Here is an 18,563-nt window from a genome sequence, read left to right as displayed (position 1 = left end):
TTTTAAAGTTTTGTTTATTTATTTATTTTGGCTGCACTGGGTCTTCATTGCAGCGGAGCACCTTTTCTCTACTTGTGGTGTGCAGGCTTGGTAGCCCTGAAGCATGTAGCATCTTAGTTCCTTGACCAGGGGTCGGACCTGCATCCCCTGCATTGGAAGGGAGATTCTCAAGCACTGGACCACCAGGGAAGTCCCTAGTCTTTGTCCATATTAGTAGGGGAGGGACAAAAAGCAAGGATAAAGTATCATGGTAACCATCATAGAAATAACAGAAAATCTAAATTTCAAAGATTGATATCAAGTTATATAAATGCATGTCAATAGCATTGATGTAGTACTTATGTGCTCTTGTTTTATGACAACAGTCCCAGAAGTTATGTAAAACAAATATTCTTTCATTTTTTGAAGAAACAGTTTCCAGTGTTTTAAATGGTATACCAAAAGCTAGGGATATTTATTAATGCAATAATGGTGACTATATCCAAAATTTGGAATTACAGGAGAACTTTTTTACAAAACAAAGATTCATGATGTAGAGGTATTTCTTTTTTCTAGATTATTTTGTAGTAATTTTAAACCTTAGAAATGGAGATTAATCTCAAACTTTCGTCAAACAATGCTTATTTGATTTGATTTACTATTTCTGAATGCTTTTAGGAAAAAAGGTATTTCTTTAAACAAAAACATTATAGATAATTAAAAATAGTGGATACTAAAAAATAAAATAGCTTTTGCTTTTTGTTATTCGTTTACTTATATTTTTAAATCATATGTGTGGTCTGAGAAATCACTTTAAATGAAATGATACAGCTACCTTGTGAAAAACTAGTAAAATCTTGGGAGGTTTTCCAAATTCTGATAGCCTGAGCCCATGTGAAGGAACAGACAGCCTTCTTTCAGAATAGTGTGTTATGCTTCCCCAAGCCTTTATAACTCTTCTTAAAGATTTCCTCCCCAGAGGTAGGAGATAGGCCAGGTATTTGGTCCCAGAGTGTTGTTCTTCTTTTTCAGGGATGGGATTATGCTGAATATAAATTAAAAGTAGGTAGAAGAAGGAAAAAGAATAGTAAGTATTAGCTATGAATAAACTTAAATTCTGCAGTTACTCATAATTCAGTCAGTTTACTCACTGGCAATCATGAGTATACAAAAATGTCAGAAAACAAAGTCCTTCAAAATTATGCATTAAATGAAAAGTAATGTTTTTAATAGTATCTTTTTACAAGACCAAATTTTAAATTAGCTCACATTTTCCTAAACTCATTCAAATAATTAAAATTAAGTAGCAGTAATTTGTATAATACTATGTAGTTGATGCTCTTAGGATGAGAAGTATAAGAGTGCTTGGTCCCAGAGTGCTATTCACTCCTATCATCTGGCTAGGGAAATGAGTTCCACATATGAAAATTTATCTGTCAGTACGACACAGTTTATGATTAAGTACTAAATGAATTGTGTACATAATAAATGCTACAAGATTTCAGGAAGGACATATAACAGGAATGGTTAGGTTTGGCCTAATAGAGAAGGTAGGACTTAGGTAGGACTTGTACTGGGGCTAGACAGATGGATCAGATTTACATGGCGGTAGGATATTCTGTTTAGAAGCAATGATGTGTGGAAAGGTACAGAGATAGGAGTAAAGTGCTGGAATTAAGAGATCCTGTTTGAGATTGAGTAGTACCAACCTAGACAGCATATTAGAAGGCAGAGACACTACTTTGCTAACAAAGGTCCGTCTAGTCAAGGCTGTGGTTTTTTCAGTAGTCATGTATGGATGTGAGAGTTGGATCATAAAGAAAGCTGAGTACCGACGAATTGATGCTTTTGAACGGTGGTGTTGGAGAAGACTCTTGAGAGTCCCTTGGACTGCAAGGAGAACAAACCAGTCCATCCTAAAGGAAATCAGCCTGAATATTCATTGAAAGGACAGATGCTGAAGCTGAAGCTCCAATACCTTGGCCACCTGATGCAAAGAACTGACTCATTTGAAAAGACCCTGATGCTGGGAAAGATTGAAGGTGGGAGGAGAAGGGGACGACAGAGGGTGAGATGGTTGTATGGCATCACTGACTCAATGGACGTGAGTTTGAGTAAACTCTGGGAGTTGGTGATGGACAGGGAGGCCTAGCGTGCTGCAGTCCATGGGGTCACAAAGAGTTGGACATGACTGAGCGACTGAACTGACTGAAGGTTATGTAAAAGCTAGATGCATTATTTGGAAATAGATGGTAAAGAACCTTGAATAACCAGTGAAAGAGCTTGGAGATTGTGTTCTGAAGGTAATAAAAAAGCAACAATGGTTTCTGAGAAGAGGAAGAGTATCAAGAAAGTGGTTATTTAGAAAGATTGATGTATATTGCAATGTTCAAGGATTGGAGGAGGAGAAAGTAGAGTTAAGAATTTTAATATCCAAATGTCAGATATTAAAGATCTAACTTTAGGTGACAGCAATGAAAATAAATGTGGAGGGATAGAATTAAAAGATAATCACATCCTGGAGAAGGAAATGGCTACGCACTCTGGTATCTTGCCTGGGAAATCTCATGGACAGAGGAGCCTGGTAGGCTACAGTCCATGGAGTCGTAAAGAGTCGGACATGACTTAGCGACTAAAATAACAAACAGCAATTGGAAACTGTAGAATAAACTATAAGGTTTACTTCACAATCATGTAAATTCCATTTTGAGGGGGAAAGCTATTTTCTTATCTATTAGAATTCAGTGAAAATATTTTTTCTTATACTGTTACTCATCTTTTCACTTAATTTAATATTATGATTCCTATTTATGAAGTGAAAATGTATGATACTATTAAATTCAAATTTAAGATAAACCAAAAAAAGATAATCACAGATGATAAAATGTCAGATCTTAGAGCTAAAAGCATATGGGAAATCCGGGAAAAGTAAAATATGGTTTGAGTTTTCAACTAATCTCAATTCTTTGTCTTTGAACTCTTAGAAGTAATTTAGCCTATTAAAAATTGTAGCTAGGTTTTTTTTCCAGTGAATTTAGAAGGAGCTTTTTGATAAGAAACAAGCACAATGTATGAAGCAGAGTCAGATAATCACTACTTCTTGTTGAAATCCCCAACTCTTGATATAAGATTTCTCTTATGCCAAAACAGTGGCTGTTTTCCAAGGTTTGTCCTAACCCTATCAACAGAGCCTGACTTGCACTAGATTGCTTTTAAAAATGTTTTATATGTTATCTTTACAAATCCAATTGCATCCAGGCAAGCTGATGAAGAATTCCAGATCCTTGCAAACTCCTGGCGATATTCCAGTGCATTTACCAACAGGATATTTTTTGCTATGGTGGATTTTGATGAAGGCTCTGATGTATTTCAGATGGTAAGCTATTTGGTTATTCTGTTAAATAGAAATAAGTAGACTATATATAATGTGGAATACCTCTTTTTCAGTGGCTGCAAGAAGTTAAATAGGACTTGTCTTATGTAAGATCTAGAGTAGTTAGTGAAATAAAAGCTGAAGTTAAGCTAAACGTGAAATATGCTGGTCAATACTAACTTATTAGAATGTGGAAATTGGGCAGAAATCATGTAAACTTTTGTATATTTTTTGGTGGTAAAATATAATTTGAAAAGTACCACTTTGTTTTTAAGTGAACAATTTATCAAGTAACTTTAATTCAGAACAAGAATCCCACTGTTGTGTAATACTGTAGTTCTTGGTAAGAGCTAGGTACCTGTCTTTAACCTCTTGCTGCTTGTCTTAGTGGAAAAGCTCCTTCTTGTTCAACACTTAACTTTTTCCTGTGCCCTGTATCCCATACCTACTGGCTGTACCAATCATGACCTCTCTTACCTGTTTTTTTTTAATTAAAACTATTCTTTGAGGAGCTTAAGGTTCACAGCAAAATTGAGAGATAGATACAAAGGTTTCCTGTTATGTCTTATGCCCCTGCACATGAATAGCCTCTCCATTATCAACATCCCCCACCAGAGTGGTATGTTTGTTACAGTTGGTGAACCTCCATTAACACATCATAATCACCCAATATGCATAGTTTATATTGTAGTTGACGCTTGGTCTTGTACATTCTGTTGATTTGGACAAATGTATAGTGAGATGTATCCATCAATATGTATTCATAAACAGTAGTTTCACTGCCCTAAAATTCTCTATACTAATTCCTCCCTCCACACTAACCCTTGGTAATCACTGATCTTTTTGCTGTCTCCACAGTTTTGCCTTTTCCAGAATGTCATATACTTGGAATCATACAGTATGTAGACTTTTCAGATTGACTTCTTTCACTTAGTAATATGAATGTAAAGTTCCTCCATGTCTTTTCATGGCTTGATAGCTCATTTCTTTTAAGAGCTGAATAATTTCCCATTGTCTGGATATACCAGATTTTGTGTATTCATTCATGTACTGAAGAAACCTTGGTTACTTCCAAGTTTCAGCAGTTATGAATAAAACTGTTACAAACACCTGTATGCAGGTTTTTATGCAGACACAAGTTTTAACTCCTTTGCATAAATACCAAGGAGCACAATTGCTGGATCATATAGTATGTTAAGGGCTTCCCTTGTAGCTCAGTCGGTAAAGAATCTGCCTGCAGTGCAGGAGACCTGAGTTCCATTCCTGGGTTGGGAAGATCACCTGGAGAAGGGAATGGCAACCCACTCCACTATTCTTGCCTGGAGAATCCCATGGATAGAGGAGCCTGGCAGGTTACATACAATCTATGGGGTCGCAAGAGTCAGATACGACTGAGCAACTAAGCACAGCACACACATAGTATGTTAAGTTCTGTAAGAAACTTCCAGACCATCTTCCACATTTGCTGTACCATTTTGCATTCCCAAGAGCTGTGAACAAAAGTTCCTGTTGCTCCACTTCCTCATTAGTACTTGGTATTATCAGTGTTCTGCATTTTGACCATTCTAATCCCCAGGTAGCTCAGTGGTAAAGAGTTAACCTGCCAATGCAGGAAACGTGGGTTTGATTCTTGGGTCAGGAAGATCCCCTGAAGAAGGGAATGGCAACCCAGTCTAGTATTCTTTCCTGGGAAATCCCAGGGACAGAGGAACCAGACAGGCTGCAGTCTATGGGATTGCAAAGTCGGACACGACTTAGTAACTAAAACAACAGCTGTGTAGCAGTATCTCATTGTTGTAATCTGCATTTCTTTGATGACATATAATGTGGAGTATCTTTTCAACTGCTCATTTGCCATCTGTGTATCTTCCTTGGTGGAATGTCTGTTAAGGTCTTAGGCCTATATTTATTTATTTTTGGCTATGTTGGTTTTTCATTGCTAAACATGGGCTTTCTCCAGTTGCAGTGAGTGGGGGCTATTCTCTAGTTGTGGTGTACAGGCTTCTCATTGCAGTGGCTCCTGTTTTTGCAAAGCATGGAATCTAAGGTACTCAGGCTTCAGTAGTTGTGGCTGGAGGGCTCCAGAATGTAGGCTCAGTAGTTGTGGTGCACAGGGTTTGTTCTTCCATGACATATGGAATCTTCTTGGACCAGTAATCGATTCTCTGTCCCCTGCTTTGGCAGGCGGATTCTTTACCACTGGACCACCAGAGAAGTACCCCATTTTTAAAATTGGGTTGTTTGATCTCCTTGTTGAGTTTTAAGTCTGTGCCTTGTTATCTCACTCTCTTACTTTTTGTCTTTTGCACAGCAAAACTTTTAAATTTAATGAAATACAACTTATCAGTTATTTCTATCATACATTGTGTCTTTGATATTGTATCTAAAAATTCATCACTATATCTGATGTCATCTAGATTTTCTACTATGTTATCTCTTAGAAGCTTTATATTTTGTCTTTTACTAAGGCCTTTGATCCATTTTGAGTTATTTTCTTTCTTCTATTTTTGACCATGCCTTGCAGCATGTGGGATCTTATCCCCTAACCAGGGATTCAACCCATGTCCCCTGCATTGGAAGTGCAGAGTCCTAATCACCAGACTGCCAGGGAAGTCCCATTTTGAGTTATTTTTTGTGAACAGGATAAGGTCTGTGTCTAGCTTTTGTGGGTTTTTTTGTCTTTTTTTTTTTTTTTTTTTTTTTGCTCATGGATACCTACTTATTTTAACACCATTTGTTAAAACTATACTTTCTCCATGTAATTGCTTTTTCTCTTTTGTTGACAATCAGATGACTATATGTGGTTCTACTTCTGGGCTTTTTATTCTGTTCCTTTGGATACCACACTGTTTTGATTGTTGTTGTTCAGTTGCCAAGTCATGTCTCACTCTTTGCGACCCCATGAACTGCAGCACACCACGCTTCCCTGTCTTCACTGTCTCCTGGAGTTTGCTCATTTCTGTCAGTCATTTCACTTATATATAGGCATATACACATAAAATTGAATACATTGCTGCTATTATTTTGAACAAAGTGTTACATGTTAGTTAATTAAGAATAAGAAAAACAAGTGTTTTTTTTTTTTTAAAAAACAAGTTTTTATTTTACCTTCACTTATTCCCTCTTCAGTCCTTCTCTTTCTTTATGTAGATTCAAGTTTCCAACCTACCTTATTTCCCTTCTCCCTAAAGAACTTTTAACATTTCTTGCAAGGGATTCCCTCAGGCTTTGTTTGTCTGAAAGTCTTTATTTCTCCTTCACTTTTTTTGGGAAGAAGTTTATTTTTAAAATTTTTAACAGTGCTAGGTCTTCATTGCAGCACACAGGCTCTTTGTTGGGCATCGAGTTACAGTGTGCCAGGGCTTCTCTAGTTGTGGCACATGGACTTTAGAGTGTTCAGGTTCAGTAGTTGGTGCACACAGGCTTAGTTGCCCCACAGCATGTGGGATCTTAGTTTCCCGACTAGGGATAGAACCTGGATCCCATGCATTGGAAGGTGGATTCTTAATCACTGGCCCACCAGGGAAGTCCCTGTCTTTCACTTTTGAAGAATAATTTTACAGGGTACATAATTCTTTAAGTTGGTGCTATGTTTTTCTCTCAACACTTTAAATATTTCACTCTACTTTCTTCCTGTTTGCATGGTTTCTGAAAAGATGTTGGATGTAATTCTTATCTCTCTTACTTTACGGGTGAAGCATTTTATTCCTCTGATTTCTTTAAGAGTTTTTTCTTTATCTTTGATTTCTTTGAGTTAAATTATATGCATGGGTATAATGTTATTGGCATTTATCCACTTCTTATTCTTAGAGCTTCCTGAGTCTGTGATTTAGAGTCTGACGTTACTTTGGGAAATTTCTCAGTCATTAATATTTCTTCTGTTCCTTTCTCTTTCTTCTGGTATTCCCATTATGTATGTTTTACACCTTTTGTATACCCACAGTCCCTGGATATTCTGTTTTGTTTTGTTTTTGTCATTTTTCTCTTTACTTTTCAGTTTTCAAGGATTCTATTGATAGATCCTCTAGCTCAGAGATTCCTCAGCCATGTCTTGTATACTGAGTTCATCAAAGGCATTCTTCATTTCTGTTACAGTGGTTTTCATCTCTGGTATTTCTTTTTGGTTCTTTGTAGGATTTCCATCTCTCTACTTATGTTATTAATCTGTTTTTGCTTGCTGTCTACTTTATCCTTTAGCCCTAGGGTTGCTTGACAGCCCTTCTTAGAGTATACTTACTTATGGACAGAGCCAGTATCTTATAGCTATTAGTGCTAAGCACATACTAGAAGTTCAAGTAAATGTCAGACGAGTGACTTAATGCTCCACTTTACAGTGTGTTACTGTGCTGGTCACATTCTAGTCTCACACGGTGCCATAAATAAAAATCAGTGTGTTCATAAAACATACTGCAACCTAAAAGATTAGTGCGTTTAGGCTTTTTTAGACCAAAGGAAACAGTTTTTAGAGTTTCAGAAATTGCTTTCTCATTCTCTACTGTTGAAGCAAGGATTGTTTTGGAAATTAAAAATTGTAATTTCATTTATTTTACCAAGATACACGTAAAGTTTTCTTCTACATCAAATACCTTTTAAAATCAGCGTCCATTTTAGAGCTATATTTAGAGTTAGTGGTATAAGGATGGTAGTGTATCCATCTGTGGAATAAATTCAAATCTTTCTCCAAAGAATGTTGTTATGTGCCACAGCATACAAAGGCCATGCATGGATAAAAAGTGATAACCTACCAAAAACTGTACATCTTATTTTGGCTCTTTAACATCTAAGGATTGTCAAAGCCTATAAGAAATTAAAGACGAATTTATTAGAAATTAAAAACAAATTTTAATTGTGAGAAAGTATGTGTGTGTGCATGCTAAGTTGCTTCAGTCGTGTCTGGATCTTTGTGATCCTGTGGACTGTAGCCATTAAGCTCCTCTGTCCACGGGATTCACCAGACAACAATACTGGAGTGGGTTGCCATGTCCTCCTCCAGGGGATCTTCCCAACCCAGAGATTGAACCTGCGTCTCTTGTATCTCTGGTATTGGCAGGCAGGTTCTTTACCACTAGTGCTGAAATGTACTATCTTAACCATTCTTGAATGTAGCTCAGTAGTGTTTAGTACAGTCACATTTCTGTATAACCAATCTCCAGAACTCTTTTCACCTTGTATAATGAAACTGAAACTCTTTACACATCAAATAACTCTTATTCCCTCTTCCCCCAGCCCTTGGCAACTATCATTCTGCTTTCTATCTCAGTGAATTTGACTGTTGTCAGTACCTCATATATAGGTGGAATCATACATACTTGTCTTTTTGTGACTGTCTTATTTAACTTAGTGTACTGTCCTCGAAGTTGATCCATGTTTCATGCATCCAAATTTTCTTGCTTTTGGGACTTCCCTGGTGTGTCCCAGGGACTTTCCCAGTGGCTAAAACTCCATGCCCCCAATGCAGGGAGACTGAGTTTGATCCCTGGTAGGTGAAGTAGATCTCATCTGCCGCAACTAAAACTCAGAGCAGCCAAGTAAATACATAAATATTAAAAAAATTTTTTTCCTTGCTTTGAAAGGCTGAATAATGTTACATTGTATGCATATACCACATTTTATTTATTCATTCATCTGTTGATGGACACTTGGGTTGCTTCCACTTTTTGGCTATTATGAATAATGCTGCTATCAACATAGATATGCAGATATCTCTTCAAGACCCTGCTTTTAGTTCTTTTAGATTTAAACCCACAAGTGGAATTCCTAGATCATATGGTAGTTCTATTTTTCATTTTTGTAGTAACATTCATATTGTTTTCCATAGCAGCTGCACCATTTTGCATTATTTTTTATTTTTTGATGGTAGTTATCCTAATGAGTGTGAGATGGTGTCTCATTGTGGTTTTGATTTGTAATTCTTTAATGATTAGATGTAGAACATCTTTTCATGTGCTTGTTGGCAATTTGTATATCTTTTTTGAGAAATGTCTATCCATATCCTTTGCCCAATTTTTAAAAAAATTTATTTATTTATTTTTAGTTATGATGGGTCTTCATTGCTTTGTGTGGGCTTTCTCTAGTTGCAGTGAATGGGGGCTACTCTTTGTTGTGGTGTGTGGATTTCTCATTGTGGTGCTTCTCGTTGCAGAGCACAGGCTCTAAGCACACAGGCTTTAGTAGTTGTAGCACATGGGCTCAGTAGTTGTGGCTCCCCGGTTCTAGAGCACTGGCTCAATAGTTTTGGCTCATGGGCTTAGTTGCTCCGTGGTATGTGGAACTTCCCAGGCCAGGGATCAAACCTGTGTTCCTTGCATTACAAGGCAAATTCTTATCTACTGTGCCACCAGGGCAGTCCCTTTGCCCAACTTTTTTTTTCCTGTGCCCAATTTTTAATGTGTGTTTTTTAGTTGTAGGAGTTCTTTATGTTGTCTCAATATTAGCCCCTTATCAGATATATTATTTTTTTCCCATTGCTTTTTCACTGTTGATTGTGTCTATAGACTACAAGATACTTTTAAAGAGCTGATTTGGTGTAAAGATGTTATATTAGTAATCATGGAAATACAAATTATAATAATGGTGTTATTATATAAATGTTGTTATATGATTATATGTATTATATAAGTTAAATTATATATATTATATACATTATTACAATATGTACCCATTAGATCAACTTTTGGCAAGAATGTGAGGAAACATACCTTCCTGTGTTGGTGGGTAGGAGTGTAAATTGGTACAGCCACTTTTGAAGGCATGTTGGCTCTATCCATCTTCATTTAAAATGTTTCTACTCTATGAACTAATTATTCCATTTCTAGAGAACATTCTCACATATATACAGGAAAATATGTACATGACTATTTCTTTTTTTGTGTGACTATTTCTTAAAACATCCTTTTTAATTGGGAAAAAAGGAAAAAACTAAATTGCCAACAATAGCATAATTACTTAATAAACTATGAGAGCATATATATATATATATATATATATATATATATATATATATATATATATATCAACCTCAACATATGTATATATATATATGCTGTGCTTAGTCATGCAGTCGTGTCCAACACTTTGTGACCCCATGGACTGTAGCCCTCCAGGCTCCTCTGTCCATGGGGATTCTCCAGGCAAGAATATTGGATTGGGTTGCTATGCCCTTCTCCAGGGGATCTTCCCAACCCAGGGACTGAACCCAGGTCTCCTGCATTGCAGGCAGATCCTTTACCATCTGAGCCACCCGTATATATATGGCGCTTCCCTGGTGCGCCATAGCACATACTGTTATGGATAGATCTCTCAAACATGGTTGAATAAAAAAAGCAAAATGAAAGGCAGAATATTTCAGTTAATATGATATCATTTTTGTTAAATAAGGCAGACACAAAACAATATTATATTTTCTGTTGGTATATGCACATGTATGTGAATAAATTCAGAAAGGTCTATAAATGGTAGTAGTGGCTGGCAGCATGGACTGGAGTTGGTCTGTATAACCCTGTAATTTTTTGTTTTTAATTTCATATAGGAAATGGATTTCATATATTACATAGGTCTTTTAGACATATATGTATATATGTATATTTTAAATCCAAAGGTGGTATAGTAGTCGCTGCTTATCCGCAGGGGATACATTCTAAGACTCTGAAACTGCAAATAGTACTGAACCCTATGTGTAACTATATTTTTTCCTATACATACATATGTACATACCTACCTATGATAAAATTTAACTTATAAATTAGGCACAGTAAGAGTAGCAATAATAATAACAAAATAGAAGAATTAAAACAATATAGGCTCAGATGGTAAAGAAGGTGCCTGCAATGCAAGAGACCCAGGTTTGATCCCTTGGTTAGGAAAATCCCCTGGAGAAGGGAATGACAACCTACTCCAGTATTCTTGCCTGGGAAATCCCTGATGGTCTACAGTCCATGGGGTCGTAAAGAGTCTGGATGACTGAGGGACTAACAGATTCACTGTAATGAAAGTTATGTGAGTGTGGTCTCTCTCACAATATCTTATTATACAAATTTATCTTTTCTATCTTGATTAAGCACTTACCACTTACTGTAATTTTTGCAGTAGAACAGCAAAGTTAGCACAGATTTCTTTTCCTTTACAATTTCACGAATATAGCAACCTCAGCAAGTGATTTTTTTTTTCTGTCCTTATTGAGAGCTATCACCTTTCCACTTAAAGGAAGCACTTTATGGCTTCTCTTTGGTATATCTGAATTGCCAACATCACTATTCTTGTGTTTTGGGGCATTATTAAGTAAAATAAGGGTTACTTGAATACAAGCATTGTGATATCACAACAGTTGATTTGAAAACCAAGACAGCTACTAAGTGACTAATGGGTGGGATATGCTGGACAAAGGGATCATTCACATCCTGGGTAAGATGGTGAGAGATTTCATCACACTGCTCAGAACGGCTGCAATTTAAAAATTTTGAATTGTTTATTTCTGGAATTCTCCATTTAGTATTTTTAGACTGCAGTTGACCACGGGTAACTTAAACTTTAGAAAGTGAAAATCTGGACAAGTGGGGACTACCATATAAGTAAACAACTATTGAAGAGTTTGGCCTAAAATTTGGGAAGCACTTTGGCAGCATGAACACCACTCAGGGTCTGGTTCTTAGTTTTGTGGACTCAAACTGAATTTTTAACAGCGTAGCCAGAATTTATCTAGCTCTGCAGACTTTGTGTACACTCGCCAAACCATAAAAATCCATGGACATTGGTAACCAAAGAACTCATTTTTAAATTCACTAATTCAGTGTCTTTTACTGCCCAGAAAGCCAAACTAATCATATACCTAATAAGTATACCCTCTCCCCTTATAGGAAAGTCTAAAAAAACTAGTTTTAGAAGGGATACTCTTAAGTATAGAATAAAAGCAAGGGAGTGGGTTATTTTATTGGTTGATGTCTTTAAGCTATAGTTATTTTATAGAAGCCAGTCTCTGTTAAAGGGTTACCTGCTGAGGGTACCTGAATACTTGCATCTGTTGGTGAACATCTTTTCCCTGTTAACATTTTCTATTTTCTACAAGTATTATCACATCAGGAAAGATACAATGCAAATGAGTAGGTCACAGATTCTTTACCTTAGCAATTCCAGTGTTATCTTAAGAATACCATGGTCTCATGACAGAGAAATGTTATGCTTATCACTAAATACTTGTGAGCCTTTTAGAATTGACTATTTCTGCCAATTGACTACCATTTTGTATTGGTTTTCCCTACAATAGAGCACTCTGTTACCCCGATCTTGTTTCTTCCACATTGAGAATGTGCTCTATTTGAAGCTTACCTAAGCTGCTGCTGCTGCTGCTAAGTCACTTCAGTCGTGTCTAACTCTGTGCGACCCCATAGACAGCAGCCCACCAGGCTCCCCCATCCCTGGGATTCTCCAGGCAAGAACACTGGAGTGGGTTGCCATTTCCTTCTCCAATGCATGAAAGCGAAAATTGAAAGTGAAGTCGCTCAGTCGTGTCCGACTCTTTGCGACCCCACGGACTGCAGCCTACCAGGCTCCTCCGTCCATGGGATTTTCCAGGCAAGAGTACTGGAGTGGGGTGCCATTGCCTTCTCCTCTTACCTAAGCTACATGAGACAATTTTAGTTCTCATAAATGTATTCTTTTTTGCATAATCTCTGAACAGATTAAAGTAATTGTGGTATGGGAAATTTTCCATTTTAAAGGAGTAAAATGTAGGTTTCTTAGCTAGGAATTTATATTTTGTCAGTAAAGTGTACTAGTTAAGGTCACAAGCAGCCTTGGGTTTGACTCTTGGCTCCATCACTTACCACTTTCCTTAGATGAATCACTTAACCCACCTAAACCTGGACTTATTTGTCTTTGTAAAATGCCTAAATTTCAAGATATTTGCTGTTAAGATTATTTTTTTGGTAATTTGTATTCTCATGGACTACTTTTTGTTCAGCTAAACATGAATTCAGCTCCAACTTTCATCAACTTTCCTGCAAAAGGGAAGCCAAAACGGGGTGATACATATGAGTTGCAGGTGCGTGGATTTTCAGCTGAGCAGATTGCCCGGTGGATTGCTGACAGAACTGATGTCAATGTAAGTTTCCTTGCTTTGTAGAAAGTTACTTTGTCATTATCCACTTATTCTTCTGGAAGGTCCTAATTGGTCTAGTCCTCATATCACTGAGATGGTGATAGTTTGTCAGTCCCTTTATAAGTAGCATTTAACAGAATCATCCTGATGAAAGAGTGATGTTAAAACATCCTCTATTACTTAGTCAACTCAGCATGGAAACCACTCTTTCATCCTTATTAAATCCACGGTGTATCTAGTTGTACTTGGCAAATACTTCTTAATCTAAAAGATGTATATGTGTGCTCAGTCGCTTCAGTCATGTCCAACTCTTTGCAACACCATGGACTGTAGCCTGCCAGGCTCCCCTGCCCATGGGATTCTCCAGGCGGGAATACTGGAGTGGGTTGCTGTTTCCTCCTCCAGGGGATCTTTACAACCCAGGGTTCAAACCCTTGTCTCCTGCATCTCCTGCCTTGGCAGGTGGATTCTTTACCACTAGCGCCACCTGCGAAGTCCCTAAAAGATGTTATGTTGTGGTTAAAAAGAATATTGCATCCATACCATTTTAGGATACATTGTAGGCTATTTTAATAAGGATGAAAAGAAAAAGTGTGATTTTTCATGAAAGTAACCACACTTAATTTTGATTGTTTTCATTTCAAATTATTTTGATCTATATACTTAATGAATAAATTTCATACTTTAAAAATGTTTTTCTCTCCTTTCCATTAGATTAGAGTAATTAGACCCCCAAATTATGCTGGTCCCCTTATGTTGGGATTGCTTTTGGCTGTTATTGGTGGACTTGTGTATCTTCGAAGGAGCAATATGGAATTTCTCTTTAATAAAACTGGATGGGCTTTTGCGGCTCTGGTGAGTGAATGTTGGAAGAAAAATTGTTTAGATAAAACTCCTAATATTACATTGTTAGGTGGCATTTTGTTTATTTCTTACCCGTGGAAAAAGATTTTATGTATTGATATTTTTATTTTATACCTTAAAATCAGTTTGTTTCCTCCATTATCTCATTAGGATGGCAAGAACTTGAAGGAACTCCTTGTACCTAGTTTTTATTCAACCTGAAAGACTGTCACCCTATGAAAATCTCCATTTTTTTAAACCATTCTTCTAAAAGGCTTTTCAGTATTCAATTTTAAACTTGTATCAGTTTAGTTATAATTTTGAAACAGTGCTTTCCTTTCAAAGTAAATATTGATTCTTGTGATCCTTATGATGAAATATAAGCTTTTTGTCATTTATCTGGAAAATTTTTTTTCATATATTACTTGAGAGGATATACTTTTCATATACCTAGTAATCTAATTAAAATGGGACCATACCATATTATATGAGTATCTCGTTACTTTTTGTTTCCTAGTGTTTTGTGCTTGCTATGACATCTGGTCAAATGTGGAACCATATAAGAGGACCACCGTATGCTCATAAGAATCCCCACACGGGTCATGTGGTAAGGGAAGTCCAGGATTTCTTTACATTATATACCAAAGTTAACCTTAATGATTAATATTCTGTGAGATCAGTGCTAGTATATGAAGGAACTAGATTTAGTTTTGACTTTTCAATCACTCTGTATTAATGAATTTCGATTGCTAAAAAGACTGTGCCATACTCTTATTAAACGGGGGAAGTTTTTTTTTTATCCCTTTTGGTGAGTTCTTTTGAGTAAGCTGGCTAAGAATGAAAGTCAGTCTTCAGCTAAATAGAATAATTGATCAAGTACTTGACCATTTACTGTCTCTAGGCACTGTGCTAGGTATTATTAGATACAGTGATAAGAAAAATGTAGTCCCTGTTTTCATGGAGTTTATATTATTTTACCTCATGGTCTTGTATACTAAAATACTAGTTTTCTCATATATTCTGTTGTGGAAAACGTAGTATAAGTATAGTGAATAAGTACAAATATATATAACATGAGTAAATAATAAATAACACAGAGATAGCTTTTATTTTAGTCAAACGTTTTACTGGTGAATTCTACAGATCCAATGTTTACATACATCAGATGAATTAATAATTTCATAGTGTTTAAAAATAGCCAATTTTAGGATTACATTACCAAATTTTAACATTTATTTAAAGATTAAATTTTGTCTTTTTTTCCCCCAGAATTATATCCATGGAAGCAGCCAAGCTCAATTTGTAGCTGAAACACACATTGTTCTTCTGTTTAGTATCCTCTTTATAATAAGTTCTTGGTGCTACATTTACTTTGTCTATTTTCTCACTTGCCAGTATTTTCTCTGTAGCATTTGGTTGAGGCTGCTGTCTTATTAATGCAAGTCATAATATCTTTGGAATTATATTACTGTGTCACTTGCCCTAGCCCAATCAACTGAAGACCTCTAGGGACAAATCTGCAGTCTGATAAAGCCAAGTTTATTGGATCATTGCTACAAGGGAGACTATAAATCAGAGGAATCATGGGATTTCTTACCTAAGGAAAGATAGAGTTGTTATAGGACTTAGGGAAAGATGGTGCTTAGATGAAATGTAAATGAAGCAATGTTTTGATGAGCTCAAAGCAAAGCCAGGCTAAGTGTAAAGGGGTCAGTGTCAAGTCTGGACTGAGGTGGATCCAGGATTTTGTTTCCTGGAAACTACAAAGTTCAGATAAATGTACACTTTGTTTTCAGAAACTCCTTTTTTTTTTCATTTATTTTTATTAGTTGGAGGCTAATTACTTTACAGTATTGTAGTGGTTTTTGCCATACACTGACATGAATCAGCCATGGATTTACATCTGTTCCCCATCCTGATCCCCCCTTCCACCTCCCTCCCCATCCCATCCCTTTGGGTCTTCCCAGTGCACCAGCCCTGAGCACTTGTCTCATGCATCCAACCTGGACTGGTGATCTGTGAAACTCCTTTTTTGAAGCTCTGTCACTTTGGTTCTGAATTGAGGCTACTTAGAAATTGTATTTGTAGATCGCGTGACTTAAATCCTCCAGGTAAGAATGGAATGTTTCCTTCTTACTGATGTAGTTCAAATCAGTTTATGGTTTTAGATTACAGTGTTCCTCATTGAGTAGGAAAGCAGTAGTTACTCAAAGATGGAGTTTGTTTTGACATTTACAGCTGCAGCGTGTCCTAGGGAGAAATATTATTTCCCGTGAATTATGCAGCTACTTTATATGTGTGTTTTCCCGTCCTCTGTCCCATAGGACAGATTTTTACTTTCTCACATCTGAAAATAGATGTCTCTGTAAGCTGCAAGGGTAGATAACAGTGATATCAGATAGGTAAGAGTATACATTTCTTAGTATTACTGAACATAGTTTACTTACCTGATTGCATAAGCAGTGACTCTGTGAAATAGATCAACAAGGTGAACAGATATAATGTTCTTTTAAGTTGTGCAAACAAGTAACAGGTCCTGGTATTGACATATTGGAATCAGTTGTAGCCCAGACGGTTAGAGAATCTGCCCAGTGACTTGGTAATGTCATTTGCCCTGCTTTGTGTCATCTGGATGATTTAGAGGAATTCCATTTTTTGTAGTTATAGACATACTTTTCATACAGTTTAGTTTTTTAGTGTATTATAAGCATTTAATAAATTACGTATGGCCTTCATAGTTATGAAATGCATGAGAATTACAGAGAAATAAGAAAATGTAAGCAAGGAAAAGGAAAATAGTCACCATTATCAAATATCCTCCCTGGGTTGGGGATCTTCTCAACCCAGGAATCAAACCCAGGTCTCTCACATTATGGGCAGATTCTTTACTATCTGATCCACCAGGAAAGTCCATAATGGATATATCATAATTCAGTTATTCTCTATTGGTGAATATTGCAAAAAATGTTTTCTTGCACATGAAAATAATTGATGGACTTCCCTGGCAGTTCAGTGGTTAAGACTCTGTGCTTCCATTGCAGGGGGCACAGGCTCAATCCCTGACTAGGAAACTAAGATCCTACATGCCTCACAGCACAGCCACCCCCCAATAGAGGGTAGGGAAATACATATGTGCCAGAAATACATATGTACTCTGCTATCCCTGGCAAGTTTTAATTATTGTTATGTATTATTTTTTTAAACTGCTATTTCAGTAGGAGAAGAAATTGTTTTAATATAGTTTGGACAATAATAATCAAAGTAACTTAAACATTTCTTCAGAATTCTATAATTATGTTTAATTGTATACACATATCTTTGTCTTTATCATCTATGATACACTTTATTTTACTGGCTCTTTTATTTTTATTTTTTATTGAGGTATCGTTGATTTACAATGTTGTGTTGGTTTCAGGTATACAGGTAGTGATTCAGGTTTTTTTAGGTTATATTCCATTATAGGTTATTACAAGATTTTGAATATAATTCCCTGTGTTATATAGTAAATCCTTGTTGCTTATCTATTTTATATATAGTAGCTTGTATTTGTTAATCCCATACCCCTAATTTGTCCTTCCCTCCCTCTTCCCTTTCATAATCAAGTTTGTTTTCTATGCCTATGAGCCTGTTTCTGTTTCATTCATGGATTTATATATATATATTATGTACCATGCTCATGCTTAGTTGCTCAGTCATTTGTGACTCTTTTTGCGACCCCACAGACTGTAGTCCACCAGGCTCCTCTGTCCATGGGATTCTCCAGGCAGGAATACTGGATTGGGTAGCCATTCCCTTCTCCAGAGGATCATCTTGATCCAGAGATCGAACCTGGATCTCCTGCATTGCAGGCAGATTCTTTACTATCTGAGCCACCAGGGAAGCCCTTTATATATATATTCATATATGTGCATATACTCCCTTCCCCCACATTTTGTGATTTTGATGTCCTGTTTTACATCTTCATGCTTATCATTTTACTGTTCATTGTAGTTACAATCACTTTTACAATTTTTAAATTGTTTTTTAAATCCATATACTGGTTTATTTAAGTGATCTTAAATCCTTCTATATATTTGCCTTTCCTAATGTGATTTTTTTTCCCTTTCCCATATATACTTGCTTCTTTTCTATTTAGAGAAGACATGTCAATATTTCTTTTAGGGTAGGTTTAGTATTGCTGAATTCTTTTAGTTTTCACTTGTCTGAGAAATTGTTTCTCTCTCCTTCCATTCTAAATGATAATCTTGCTAAGTATCATACCCTAGGTTTCAGGTT

General features: G+C 36.4%; 1 protein-coding gene across 2 annotated transcripts in view; it reads left to right on the top strand.

Annotated features, from left to right (window-relative positions):
• MAGT1 (magnesium transporter 1) overlaps nt 1–18,563 on the top strand; it is a 48,008-nt gene that overhangs the window by 15,491 nt on the left and 13,954 nt on the right. For both annotated transcript variants that reach the window (XM_065914784.1, XM_065914785.1), the window contains exons 3-7: nt 3,238–3,355; nt 13,308–13,448; nt 14,160–14,300; nt 14,806–14,895; nt 15,558–15,621. In XM_065914784.1, the coding sequence (XP_065770856.1) occupies nt 3,238–3,355; nt 13,308–13,448; nt 14,160–14,300; nt 14,806–14,895; nt 15,558–15,621 (554 nt within the window). The remainder of the gene's footprint in view (nt 1–3,237; nt 3,356–13,307; nt 13,449–14,159; nt 14,301–14,805; nt 14,896–15,557; nt 15,622–18,563) is intronic.

The sequence above is a fragment of the Muntiacus reevesi genome, chromosome X, assembly GCF_963930625.1.
Source record: "Muntiacus reevesi chromosome X, mMunRee1.1, whole genome shotgun sequence".
Taxonomy (NCBI): Eukaryota; Metazoa; Chordata; class Mammalia; order Artiodactyla; family Cervidae; genus Muntiacus; species Muntiacus reevesi.
This window is presented reverse-complemented; position numbering and strand designations above follow the sequence as displayed.